Source organism: Engystomops pustulosus, chromosome 8 (genome assembly GCF_040894005.1).
Source record: "Engystomops pustulosus chromosome 8, aEngPut4.maternal, whole genome shotgun sequence".
Taxonomy (NCBI): Eukaryota; Metazoa; Chordata; class Amphibia; order Anura; family Leptodactylidae; genus Engystomops; species Engystomops pustulosus.
In genome coordinates, this window is record NC_092418.1 from 24,821,584 (window position 1) to 24,835,712 (window position 14,129).

Genomic DNA, 14,129 nt, shown 5'->3' on the forward strand with positions numbered 1-14,129 from the left:
ATTAGCCAGCTATATCTGCCCATATAAGAGTGTGCTTGGATAGAGGTTCAGAATAAATAATTATTTCCAGATTCATAACCAATCGCCTCTATGGGGTTATGGGAGGTACTCTGCTCAAAGATTGGGGAAGGTCTAGAGCTGGGTTTCCCAATGTACCCAAAGCCAACTAGATGGCACGCCCCACTAATAATAGCATGTTCCTCTAACGTGTATACAGAGCCTGTACGTCGTCTGTAACCCAGGAGTCCCACACAGAAGCTGTGTACACACAATGGTAGAACTCATTTCCAAGTTCCTTTTTATTAATATTTCATAGGAACAATTAAAAAAAAAAAAAAAAAAAAAGCGATTTGTGCATTTTCCTTCAACAATCCAGCTGACAATTTAACCCCTGGCATGCCACTAAACCGAGGAACTAAAACGTACAGTTGTATAGGTGAAGCGCCCTGCGTGCCATTCGGTGCACTGTGGGCGAGTCTGTGAGGTACGTGGCACAATGGGTGGGTATGTGCAGTCCGGTCTTGTCCGGCTTCACCCAGTATCTCCCACTCAGCTTTGATTACTGAGCACAGAACACTCCGAAAGAGTGTGTGCACTGGACTTCAGGGCCACACCCAGTGCGGGCCCAAATTGTTAATTTGCATATAAATAAAATTTTAACTTTTCCCTGGATCCAGATTTTCCCAAAGCATAAATATGATACGGGATACTTCACCTACAAGTCTAGTTAATATGTGACAATCTTAGACAATAGTTAGCAGCAGTTCGTGTTAGAGCGCACTCAATGGCTTCCAAAAGGAACTACTATACATTATTGAGAAATGCAAGCTTGGAATAAAACCAGAGACATAATTTTTTTTTATATATAGGTTTACTTTAAATTCCATCTTCAATCCCACAAAGTTGCAATCTGAATGGAGGAGGATACAGTCCACTGTAGTGCTGGTTCAGCACACTAAAATCTGGACCTTGTACAGGAGTATCTTTATCATTCATCATCTGCCAGTAGCGGCTGCTGAAGGTCCATTCAGTACGGAAGTAGAAAAGGCCCTTCTTTGCGAGCTGAACCCACGTGCATGGAGCATCAGGAAGCAAAGTCATGGTGAGGAGGCAGAGAGCGGTCCGGGGACGCACCAGCACGAGTTCCCTTCGATTTCCTTAAGGATGGAAACAGGTGGAGGGAACGGGGGAAAATTAAGAGATTATTAAAAAGTGGTGCTCTTTAAAAGATCCTCCCAGTGAAGATTAAAGGCACGACTTCAGACAGGAATGATGTAATGTCCATTCACGGTCGCAGGAGAAGGACTAAGACAGAACTTTGGAGTTTTCGTATTTTGGTAGAGGAGAAGTGTTGATGCTGGATAAGGAAAAACGCTGGAGAGAGAGAGAAAACACAAGTCAGTGAGGGGACCAATCCCAGGATGAGAGGAAGCCATCTCCTCCATGTTTTATCTATAGGGGGTTATAGGTCAATGACTGCACCACACACAGAAACCTATGGAAGACATAACCTCCTCTTATATTCTGAACAAGAATCAAATACAAATTACTACAAGTGACCAAAGGTGGAATAAAATGAAGCTCTGCTTTTCGGGAATTACCAACATTAATGGTCTGCAGAATATGCGAATCTTAAAAGGGAAGCCGTCACAGGATTTTATCCAGTTAAACTCCCACAGCACTCAGGTAGGGGACAAAATCTAGAATTACCTCTTATGACATATCATCCGTTTACCTATACAATATCCCCTCCAAAGTCATATGAAAAAGAGACATATTTAGCCCGTGAACAGTCAAGTTTAGAGGCTGCAGGAGTAGCGTCTCTTCAGACTATTTTCAGTTCTACAGTACATAGAAACATCCTTCTGGTTGCATATTAAAGATCAGAGTCTCATTTTTCACTTCACATCAGGCTCAGATCACCAGTGATACAAGCAATAAACACATAGTTGGGAAAGTGAACTTTGGTTAAAGATCTAGTTGCTTTGTATGACTAGCTTGTCTAACTCCAGATCTGTACCTCACCCGATGCAATCTGAAAGATGATATTCTTATCTTCAATACAACACCAAAAGTCTATTTCTAACTGCTGTAGAACTAAAGATAGCGGCCTCTGAAATGACTCTTCGCCTGCAGGCTCTAAACTTCACTCACCACAGGCAAAATCTGACTCTTCTCTGTGGATAAGTTAAACAGGCAAGAGACTTCACATGAAAGATGGAATTCTAGAGAAGATATTTCATACCTTACTTGAAGGTAAAAATCTGGCAACAGAAAGCTAGGGCCACATACCTTCAGCAGCACACAAGCCCAACAACCCAATAACTGTAGGTGATTGCTATTGCTAGGGCGTCTTTAAGACATTTGCATTTTGGAATTTGTAAGAGTAAAATAGGAAAGCTGCAGGCTCTCCTGTGACAAAAGCTTGCATGTCTAGATACTTCACCACCAACATGATGCAATGCAAAGGCACGGTGCAACCATGCTGTACATGCGATACACACAGCTGTCAAATGGAACCGGTCAGAAAAGCAAAGACTGAAGCACCCCTCATAACACAGGGCAGTTAATCATATTCAACTAAAACACTCTTCATACACACCACAAGGCTAGCCGATTACTCCTCCAGTGGGATAATTTCTTCAGAGATAAAGAATTCAATGGTTTCCTCTTCCCAGTCTTCCACGTTGCTGTCCAGCTCATCTGTATCAACTCCTGGAGGAAATGAAGCATAAAATGATCAGGTTCAAATTTAAAAAATGGATTAAAAATATCCTCAGAGGTATTCATAGATGATGCTAGAGCCTCTGCCCAGCATCGGCCTCTAATGTTATACTTTCAGTATGTGCCACAAGCCATGTGGTGGTGGCAGGGACTCCTAACAGCTTTTATGATTAGGATTTTAGGAGTCTGGGTCCCAGGGACAGTGTTCAGTCTTCAATACCTTCTCTGTATGAGCGTAATAGGGGCTGCAGAGCCACAGACGTCTCCATTATTGAAGTATCAAAGGGTCCAATAAGAGCAATGATGTGACCCGACTTACCACCTCTGAGCTCCAGGCGGGCATTTTTCTGCTCCATGTAAAGCTTCTGTGCCTGCTCTCTGTATGTCTTGTACTCCTCCATCATAGTCCTTCTGCGCTCAACGAGTTCCTTTAAAACGACAAAACACCCAGATTTAGAAAATGCGACTCATACAGAATCTCATTGAAAAGTTGCGATCTCTCAGCCTTATAAATGCCAAATCAAATACAAAAAGGACTTCTGTACCTTGGAAGCCTTGGACTGACTTAATCGATCTTTCTGTTCAAATATCTTGGAGTACTTCTTAAGGTCTTTTCTTATTTGCTAGAATTCAAAAAAACAAACAAACAAAAAAAAAAAAAAAAGTTAAAACTTTGTTCATTTTATAAAATCAATAACAACTCTTAAAAAGGGAAAAATCTTCACAGACCTTGATCTGATCCTGAGTGATCAGAGTTGGTGGTCTTGGCCTCCACAGCAGTTGGCAGAATCTGTCTTTGTTGTTCTTCTGGAGGAGTCGGCCTTGGAAAGTCCATAGCCAGTAAGCGTTATCCACCTAAACAAGAGACATTATAAACTGGGTCCTGTCATGTCCTACCACCATCTGTTGCCTTATGTGCATCTACACCCAACATCACGTGTGCCGGACAGAAAATATCAATTTCTGATTAAGAGATCAGGCAATAGAATAGAAGGTTCTCTTCTCATAACTAAGCAGCCGTGTTTTCCAATACTGTACAACCCATTTAAAAGGGAACATATATGCATGATGTAACCACAACAATGATCAGCAGATCGCATGCACTTCAGAAAAAGATTACATAACGAGTTTTCCTTCAGCAGCTGCCAGCAGAACAGAGCGTCCCGGTGGATTCAACAAGACTTAGCTTCTATATTCACAATTACAGTCAACAAAACAGGGCGTGATAAAAATATCTTACTTTATGGCTCCACCAGGACACAGAAGTGACGATGTAACGGCCCGTTGGATCCCATTCCACGTCGGATGCTGTATAATGCTCGGCAATGTTCATTATGGTGCAGTCTGAAGTGTCCACGAAGGCCAGAGCTCCATTCATGCTGCAAGTACAAAGAAGAGCAGCTGAGCATCAATCGCAACATTCACTTGAACGTATGCCTGCCGGGCCGTAGCCTGGCGGGCATATATTCACTGCGGTGACCCCTCCCCTCTCTTTAGCGATGCATGGCGCCGTGCCACAGGGAAAGAAGACATGTCCTATCTTGTTCCAGTGTACGGAGCGGTAGGGTGCCACACCGTATCACTCCATGCTGCCATTGACTGCCTATAGAGGCTGTATGTGTGGCCGTATATACCTCCCCCTACAGTTATGTGAACCCAGCCTTATTGTTTCTTCTTTCACTTTCCATAACATATATTGCGTGCTAAAGACAATTAGTTGAGGCGGGGAGGGGTAATTCCTGCATCCTCAGGATAGCAGACTAGTGTAATGTGTGGGATAACCCCCTATAAGGAAACCGTTGAGATCTAATCTGTACTCACCTTCGTAAACCTGCCAGGACCAAGAACTGACCCTGAGGGCTCCAGAAGATAGTATTAGCTTGCTGCTTGTCGTATGTTTCTGAAAAGGAAAAGAAAAAAAATTGGAGTAATATGAGTATATGGCCCAGGGAAGAATTTGGAGGAGTTTCTACAATAAGACAATATAGTGGACATACTTATCAGTTCAATTTTCCCATTGTTCTTTACATGGTAGAATGAGACTGATATTCGAGGGACCTCTCCATGAAGTACAGCGAACTTGCTTCCGTTGGGCTCCCAAGCAAACGCTATGATGCCATCTACAGAAGAAAAGAAAACAAAAAGCTTAGTTACACAGCATGTACACAATTGTGCCACTTCCTGCACAACCCAATGGACATGTTAATAACAAACCTAAAGCATCAATGTTCTCATATTGGGACTGAAGCATCCCTATTACTAGCTACTCACTAAGTACATGGACTCTAGGTGTTCTCCCTGCTGTTCTCCCCTTAAGGGACTAGGGTTTTCACGATCACAAAAAATTCCAGCAAAAAGAAGTGTTGGTGGGACCACTCCGACAATGGAGCGAGATTCTTACCTTTCATTTCCACGACATCGACTGGAACTTGTTTCTCTCTCATTCTAAAGATCTCAAAGTTGGTTACCACACCCTGTGGAGGAGATAAACCCTTAGCAATCGGTTGACAAGCTTTGCGTCATTTCTGCAGAGTAGAGCACCCACGCCTGCACCTACCTGAGTGCCTTTAGGAGTCCTATCTACCTTCACGCACAGATAATCCCCATTCTTCTGCCAGTGTAACTTGCAGTCCACAACATTAAAGAGGTTTCTGACTCTGATCTCCTGCCTGGATGGCAGCTGCATTAAAGTCACTCTGGCAGGGATGTCCTTGTCTTCTGGTACCCAGAATGCAATGATGTTACCACCAGGGGACCATGAGAAGTCTCTGCAAACAATAAAAACAGCACATGCAGCGTTATATAGATATATATTAAAAGGGAATGTATCAGCTATTTTCTATTGTCAGTAGTGATGTAATGATAGGTCAGTGTAATATATAATAATATATACATTTTTTTCTTTATGGAAGAGGAAAATATTTGTTTAAACAAAAGAACATTAAGCCATACTCACTTTATTCCGCTAATCTTCAGACTCTTCTTATCCAACAAACCCATAGACTAAAAAAAGAGGAGTGAAAACATGCAAAAGGTCAATTTAATTCTGAAAACTCATACCCACGGGTAAACATCTATTATTTACTCCTGCAGTCAAACATTTCCGCTGTACACACAACTGCGTGTCACGCTGGATACAAAGTGCTTAGATGAAGTGCCAGGTTTAATCCCTTGGCATTAGGCCCAGCAGCAACTACAAGACAGAGGCAGTGGCATCTATCATGATTCTAGAAAGGGAGCTTAATAGAAAACTTTTGATAATTACTTATGAGCAAACCTGGTAGAAGTGACTGCAGATTACACTACTAGATTATTAGAAGACATCTCCTACAGACCAGCTGCAGGGGGGAGTATAGTGTTTCTAGAATACGGACCACATATCTGTTGTATTTCTGAGGCTAAACACTATCCAGAGATTGACTCCCAGCCTCAGCCAACTAACCTGCTGAGAGTCCATATCCCTATTGGGAGCCCTATGGGGAAGGCCATAACACACAGCATTATATACATATAAAGTCTAATACTGCGAGTCCTGATTCTTGCAGTGTGTTTGGTCAAGGGAAAAAATTCCATATTTCAACAAAACATTCACCAAAAGAGGTTGAGAAAGGACAGTGCTATCTACCGGAAATCTACTATAGCATCGTGCTAAAATACTTACAGGAGTTTCATAAATACTGAGCGTGTCAGGCGTCATTCTAGCGAAAAACTTGCCATCGTGACTCCACCTGCAAAAGAGAAGAAATATCCTCAGCTTCTTGTGCCTTACTCATTGTCAAGTTACTAAAAACCACAGGATCCCTCCACGTACTTAAAGATCGGCCAATGTGCTGAGCTCTCACAGTGGAATCCTCTCTTCTTCTGTCCAGTCAATGTATCCCAGATTATAATTGCCTGGGGGTCGTCCTTAGTGTCCATAAGGGGGCTAAATGTAACAAGGTACCTACAAAAACATAAAAAGGTAGAAATTGTAGCCAAAAAAAAAAAAATGTGGAGATCTAACCAGCAGGTAGACAAACAACCAATCATTAAGCCGCTTATCAGAGTACGAGATCAACTTATTAATTATTAGTAATTGATATGGCTCTGTTACATATGTTTGTTTCAGTGAATACACATATTTATATACTACAAAGGACCTTATTTACAAGCTACAGCACTGAAAGCCTTAACAATACCAAACATCAGATCTCACTTTTGGAGGTATGGACAATCTTTTAATAAAATTGTGAAGTTCTATAGATTCACATAATATACATGTCTTGTTAAAACTGTAATATCCCTTCACCACACATACCTTTCACATGGAGAAAAGTCAATGAGCTGTACTCCCTGATGGCTGAACCTCTGGATCTGCTTGAAATTTTCCCCACCCCAAAGGGCAATTCCTCTCTGATGAAACGTGGCCAGGTACGTTCCTCTTGGAGACCAGCGAACGTATGTTTCAGTCCATCTCTTAAAAAAAAAAAAAATTTTCAAATTAAAGCTCCATTCTTACCTTGAACATCACAATGTGCTGGCCTTTTAAAAAGTTTTCAAAGTTAGAACTGAGCTGCCAGTCATTAATATCAACAACCCATTAGGATTATTGGATAAAACTAAGGATATAGCTACACAAGCAATTCACATGTTATGTGCTGTGCACAACTTTCATCCACTTGGGATACTGTACATTTACAATACAGGCGGTCCCCGGGTTACATACAAGATAGGGTCTGTAGATTTGTTCTTAAGTTGAATTTGTATGTAAGTCGGAACTGTATATTTTATCCTTGTAATCCCAGCCAGAACTTTTTTGGTCTCTGTGACAATTGGATTTAAAAAATGTTGGGTTGTCATAAGAACCAGGATTAACAATAATTCTTCATTACAGACACATTTGATAACTGTTATAGCTGTTTATTGTAGCCTAGGACTAAAGTACAATAAATTACCAATATCCAGAGGTCCGTTTGTAACTAGGGGTCGTACGTAAGTCGAGTGTTCTTAAGTAGGGGACCGCCTGTACATTCTGACTTATCTCAATACAAAAGAAGATTTAAATTGGCACAGCCATATCACAAAAAAAAAAAAGCAATCCCGAGAGTTTGGAGAAACACAAGTCCCAAGACGCTGAAAAGTACACTGATGGTGCAATAGGAGAATAATTTCATGTACAAGTCCATTTCGACTCAACATAAGTATCATGGGAGGTTAAGGCAGGTATTACATAAGTGTGCACAGAAGCATATCCCAGACAGACCATGTGTGAACTAACCTCAACCATAGCAAATAAAGGTATGGATCTCAAAACTCTAAGATGTTTTTACAGAGGCGCTCTATCCTTGGTTCCTTAGGGCATAGTTACTCTGCCAAAGTCAGTCCGAGACTCCCTGACCGTGCGGGTGTCCAGACACAAACAGAAAACAGTACCAGGGACAGGACTCCGAGCGTCATAATGATGTATATTAGAAGGATTCCCTGCTTCCTCGCTAAACAGCAGCAACAAACAGTGATCATTATTACATTTTGGTGCTGCTGATCCACATGGAAGAAGAGAAGGATCCACATGGAAGAAGAGTCCCATCCTAGGCACTTTGATCAGTCTATACAACATAGCCACTGCAGGCCTATGACTCATGGACCAATCACAATCTCCCGAAACCAATGTTAAACCCAAGAATAAGTTACCTAACTAGAAGGAACACATGGGTCTTCATTATATTAACTCACCGCTCTCTCCTCCACTGGCACCGGCTCCTTGACATCATTCCAGAAGATCGTCGTTCTGTCGCCCGACTCAAATATAACACTGAACTGATCCCTGCAGTCTGGATCTTCGAGCCATGATCGGAGGTTACCCTAAAAAAAAAAAAAAAAATAATAATAAAAAAAGTGTTCTGCAATGGACAAGCACACAAAGTACCCGCCATACCTTAGTAAGGTACTAGTTATTAATGTGTGTAATGCCATGAACTTACAAAGTCTTTAAATGGCTGCTTCTCTGGGACTTCCCACTCATCACCAATGACCATATATCTGTCAGGAGAGTAAACAGGCGGTTAATATTATACCTCTACAAATCTAGACACGATAAACTTGGAAGCAGAGTAAACTCACTTATCAAAGTCTGTAAAGAGGTTCACTCGGAAAGTGTGCTGCTTGTCCAACTTGTAGCCGTCAGCGTTCTTCACAGCGTCAAGAGCGTGGGCCGGTAATGCGTATTCCAGGAAAATGTACCTGAGGCAGAGGAAGTAAAGTAAGTAAAGTGGATCTCTACCCTAATCCGGAGGTAGTCCATGGGGCTATAACTAAGCAAAACAGAGACCAAGCAAAGACCTGATGTTATTTATAATTTCGGACATCAGGTTTTGATACACAGATAGGCTGGAAAATGCATCAAATATCCAGATTTTTTTCCCCCGATACAATCAGGGCTGTCGGTGACTGGAGCAACTGCCTGCAGTGACAATCCCATCAGCTGACAAGCAACAGTTTGCTCCTCTGTCATCTGACTATAAGACACCGCTGTTTGCACAATTGAAGGAGGAAAAAAAAAAAAAAAAAAAAAGAAAAAAACTCCTGAGTCGCAGTTCACATCTCCGTTAGGTCTTCAGTTATTTCCCAAAGCTATTTTAAGCCAAAATCCCTATAAGTCCCTATAAGGACTTGATTCTGTGTGCTCCAACACACCTGGTTTGGGCTCAAAATAACCGAAGCAAATAACTGAAGACCTAATCACGAAATGAATTGGTCTTTATAGAAGGATCAGGGCCCAACTCCAGCCATGTCCCATTCCTAATCAACTGAATGGGACTGAGCTGTAATACAATAGACAACCACCATACAATCTGATTTGTGTGGACTATTCACTGAACAAGATTACACCTTATTGTCCTATTTTGAGGCTTGGTGCATAATTGGAGACTGGTGGGGGTCCAACACCAATTGAAGATGGAAGCAAAACTGCAGTATCATAGAAATACCCCTACACAGTGTGTGGCGCTACTTCCAGCTACATACACTAGTAGTATCTGCTCATTGGTGCAGGGTATCCCCAATACATCTCCAATTAATTGCCCTACCTTCTAGTTAGACTCTGTTCACATCTCCATTAGATCAGCAGAACGCACATTTTCCAGGCAGGGCTGGACACATGACACGGCCTATTATCAATCAATAGGGTTTGTTATGCGCCATTGTTGGTGCACCAGACACAACACAACATATTTACTATTCAAAGAGAGTTTGAAGTGTAAACAGAGCCCTACATATTAAATTTTGACCAGAGGGGTCAAAACCCTTGCACAATCCAACAAGATGTACTACGTCTACACACATATACCATCCAGCAATACCCACCCTTTAGTTGTACCATCTACATCCGGATAATATTCATTTGTTATTTTGCCAAACTTTGAGAAAATCTTATTAATGACGTTTTTCAGCTTCTCCAATCGGTCGGGTCCAACCTGTGGTACATTATCGACTACGATCACAGAATCGATACCATCTGCTTCTTGTGGACAATCTTTCAGGATATCTCCAAGTAATTCTAGAGAAAAGGAAAAGACCATTTAATTCTGTAGATTATTACAAAGATTTGCCTACATTGTACGATTCTACAATATAGCAGAAAGGGGTCCTAGGCCACTGATCCCCACGAATCACATGAAAGGGGGTTTGGTTCTTGCAAATGAATGTCATGGTGTGCCCCTCCATTCATTCTCTATGAGACACGTACATCCCATAGTGCCCAGCAGTATTACTAAGAGTCTGTTTTTGAAGTGGTCAGAAATCCTCCCACATCCATTAAATTATTTTCTAGCAACCATATTAGAGATCGAGAAAGTGGCCAAAGAGATCAGTGCCCCATCCCTACACCTTCCAGTCTGTGCGATACGTGATCAGCGGAGTCAGGAGGGATTAATGGCTATTAATAGGAAATAGTGACACTGCTTACAACATGCTGGTCACACACCGACCTTCCTCCTACACCAAACAACTCGCACCCAGGCACCGCCTAGGAAATGCACATGAATGAGGACAGGTTTTCGGGTGCAGACAGGAGATAAGTTGTAAAACAGGGGCACCCCTCCCCCCGCTGATCATGGCAGGGGCGCGCCATCACTCCATTCATTGCTATGCGGCTGATAAAGCAGTGAACATGCTGTATGGGCAGGTTATACAGCCTCAGCAATCCCGAGAAAGCCTGGGTGTTGTAATCTGCAGCACCCGCTGGGAACACACACATATGTGCTGTGCTGGCAGGACCAGATTATCTACCACAGCTGGAGCCGCCTCCTATGGCAGAAATTACAATGTGAGGTCCTGATGCACTACAAAGCAGCGTATGACCCGTCAGAGCATACGACAAGTCATAAGAAAGATCTAGCTGTGTAGTAACTACTATCACCTGTAAGACAGGAGGAGTTTATAGAGAGTCATTATTCAGTGTTGTCCTTCAGGGTGTATACACAGCAGAGCACAGAGTATACACCTGGTTTAGCTTCATGGAGCCTTTCTAGGAAGACTACACATCATTAGAAATGAAAGGGGGTCTTCCAGTCACCCTGTGTGATCACTGGGGAATTAGACATCCCCTATCCATGTGAAAAGGGAAGAAGTTTCAATAGTAGAAAAAAAATGTATTAGAAATTGTATGTACCTTTTTTGGTACAGGAACATTTGCTTGTACACTAAATTGCAATGTCTAACAGTGTGTAAGGGGACCAGTGGTCCTTTGATACCAACTGCCTTCCTCTAACCCCTCAGATGCCTCAGTCACCTGTGCTCGCAACACTTGAAGGGTTACACGTCCAAGACCACAGTTCTCATAACATTTCAGGAGTCATCTGTATAAAGTGTGTTGCCCACGAGCGAGTTTTGCCTGACCAACTTTATCCATGCTGGATTTACCTGACAAAAACTTGGATGGAACCAATTTCTGAGTCGAGTTCAGCAGTTCCAGAATTGGTCCTGTAAATCCTGCATACACAAAACTAACTTGCTCGTGTACATACCGCCAAACACGTTGTAGATTTCATCCAAGAAGGTTTTCCCTTTACACTACAATGCAGGTGTGAACTTAGTCCAAATAAAACTATAGGTACCCCCTACAACTACAAAGAGCATCTAACAAATAGACCTATGCAAATGGGGCTTAGCCTCCCCCCCTCCCCTCAGAGTCAAAAACATACAACCTATACAAGAACATACAAAAGAAAACTTAGCTATAAGTTCAGCACTGTTCACACTACACTTGGAGTCTCCAATGTGTAGGAGGATTCCTTACTGGAAAATGTCTTAGAAAAATGGGACTTAAAGGAAACCTACCACTTGAAGTGGCAGGTATAAGAAGGAACTACCGAGCACCAGCACAGGGTGAGCTGGTGCCGGAGCTTATTTTTGTTAGTGTTTCAAACTGCTGTATCGCGGTTTAAAACACTTTTTAAACTTTATGGCCGAAGCTGCTTCGGGGCATGGTAAGCGCCAAGAGTGTACCTCCCTGCGCCGAAGCAGCTTATACCTGCCACTTCAAGTGGTAGGTTTCCTTTAAGGGGGTGGGGGAAGGCATTTCTTATGCAGATTATTTTGTTTTAGGCCATGGTCACACATGTGAACAATGCAAAACACAAGGAGCTCATTACAAATCAATGGAACTGCATACGCAATCAGGAAGGGCCCTCCATGTGGTATCGGCATCACACTTCTAAACGCAATGCAAGTGCCACATGCGACCACAATCTTAAAGGGAAATTAGCAGCTTACTCCACTATTACTAATTACAACACATGCACATTTAGCTCTACCAAACATTGGCCAGTTTTACTGCTGACTGCCAAGGGGACGCCACGTTTTACCAAGAACCAATGATGTAACGTTGATGAATGAGATGAAAGACAATCCAATCACTACAAATGTGTCTTTAGATGCGTTTTATAATCTCCTATTTATGGATGGCCCATATCACATTAATGAGCCACTGATCACCCCCTTTCTGAAAATACTCCTGCATACAGCATCATACATTGTATAGTGGCTGTGTTTGGTACTGCAGGTCAGCTGACCCGAAGGAAACTGGTCATGTGACCTTTGTGTGTGATGTCACGAGGAAGCTGCCTGCAGGGGTGCCGTGGTCCGGCATTTAAATTTAATAAAGGTTATTCCTTTTCACCAGAGGAGGCTGATAAATCCTTGAATAAGGAAACTGAGAAATGTCTCTACTCCACCGCACCCTCTTCCCCCCGACCCCATCCTCCACCCAATTACAAGGGGGCCCCACTCCGCCGCACCTCTTTTCCCCCACGGTTATATGGGGACCACACTCCTCAACACCAACATTCCGCTGTACCCTCTTTTCCTCCCCCAACTCATTACAAGGGGGCCCCACTTCACCGCACCCTCTCCCCCCACCTGGTTGAGGGGCCCTACTCCATACCCCCCCCCCCATCATTACAAGTGGGCCCTACCCCGCTCCCCCTATTATGAGTAGTTCCTATGCAGAACCCCATTTTTTTCCTTTACAAGAGGGACCCCCATCCACACCCCCTTTACTTAGGGGCTCAATACGGACCCCCTATATATGAATTAAACATCAATGCACCTTCTCTGTTTACAGAAGCCCGTACTCATATACTTGGGACCCCTCCATCAGTCACCTATCCTGTGCACCAGATCTGAGAATTATTAAACATCTGGTTCCGGTCCAATCCGCACTGGTGTGCCATAAACGAAAATTGCCAGGGACATAATGGACGTATATAACTATGGAAGTCCATGCTGGGAGTTGTAGTCCCACAACAGCTGGGGTCTCCTATGAGATGAGGCCTAGCAGTGCAGCACACCGCCCGTCTCCGCCATGCTTACCCTCCTCATCGATATCCTCCTCGTAGTCCTCCGGGTCGCTGAACGACATCTCCTCCTCGGTGGCCTCGTCCTCCTCCATGTCTAGCTCCGGCCCGTCTAGCGCGTTATCCGCCCGGTGCATTCTCGTCTCTCTCCGCTCTGCTCGTACTCGGGGTCTCCGTGCTTGCCCGTGGTGGTGGACGACCTGATCCGGGGGGCCCTTCCTGCTTTGGGGTCGTAAAGAAAGACGCTTCAGGCTTGGCGGCACGAACAGGCCATGTGCACAGAACCCGGCGCCGGGCGGAAAAGGAGCGAACCAACATCGACAAAGAGGGAGGTAACCTCCATGATGTGGAAGCTTAACATAACCTATATCGGTACACCGATGAATAAACGTATTTAACTCATACTACACCTAAATAAACCCTCGTTGGTGCTGTATTCAGTCACTTACAACACTTTTGACACAGAAATTTGTGTAACGCACAATTAATTTCCCCCCGCGAGGAAAAAAGTGAGCTCGTCCAAGATGGCGGCCGTTCGGTTGCGTTGTAATATTGCTGACTGCCCCCTCTGCG

General features: G+C 43.3%; 1 protein-coding gene across 1 annotated transcript; it reads right to left on the bottom strand.

The window, feature by feature from the left end:
• Positions 1–281: 281 nt before the first annotated feature.
• EIF3B (eukaryotic translation initiation factor 3 subunit B) lies at positions 282–13,880 on the bottom strand. The gene is made up of 19 exons (XM_072120337.1): positions 13,573–13,880; positions 10,066–10,258; positions 8,824–8,943; positions 8,685–8,742; positions 8,437–8,565; positions 7,022–7,179; positions 6,536–6,667; positions 6,386–6,452; positions 5,681–5,727; positions 5,282–5,492; positions 5,126–5,198; positions 4,722–4,844; positions 4,546–4,624; positions 3,965–4,103; positions 3,454–3,579; positions 3,270–3,347; positions 3,044–3,152; positions 2,603–2,715; positions 282–1,374 (listed from the first exon to the last, which is right to left on the bottom strand). The coding sequence occupies exons 1-18, from the start codon at positions 13,691–13,693 to the stop codon at positions 2,618–2,620; spliced, it is 2,061 nt and encodes a 686-aa protein (XP_071976438.1). The 5' UTR covers positions 13,694–13,880; the 3' UTR covers positions 282–1,374; positions 2,603–2,617.
• Between the last annotated feature and the right edge of the window lie 249 nt (positions 13,881–14,129).

Bases quoted from the DNA above. Each gene is read 5' to 3' on its own strand.
- EIF3B (XM_072120337.1), bottom strand. From the start codon at position 13,693: ATGCACCGGGCGGATAACGCGCTAGACGGGCCGGAGCTAGACATGGAG. The intron at 6,668-7,021 runs GTATGTGTGGTG...ATGTTTTTGTAG, and splicing joins GACTTTTCTCCATGTGAAAG to GTACCTTGTTACATTTAGCC. The intron at 3,348-3,453 runs GTCTGTGAAGAT...TTTGAATTCTAG, and splicing joins TCACTCAGGATCAGATCAAG to CAAATAAGAAAAGACCTTAA.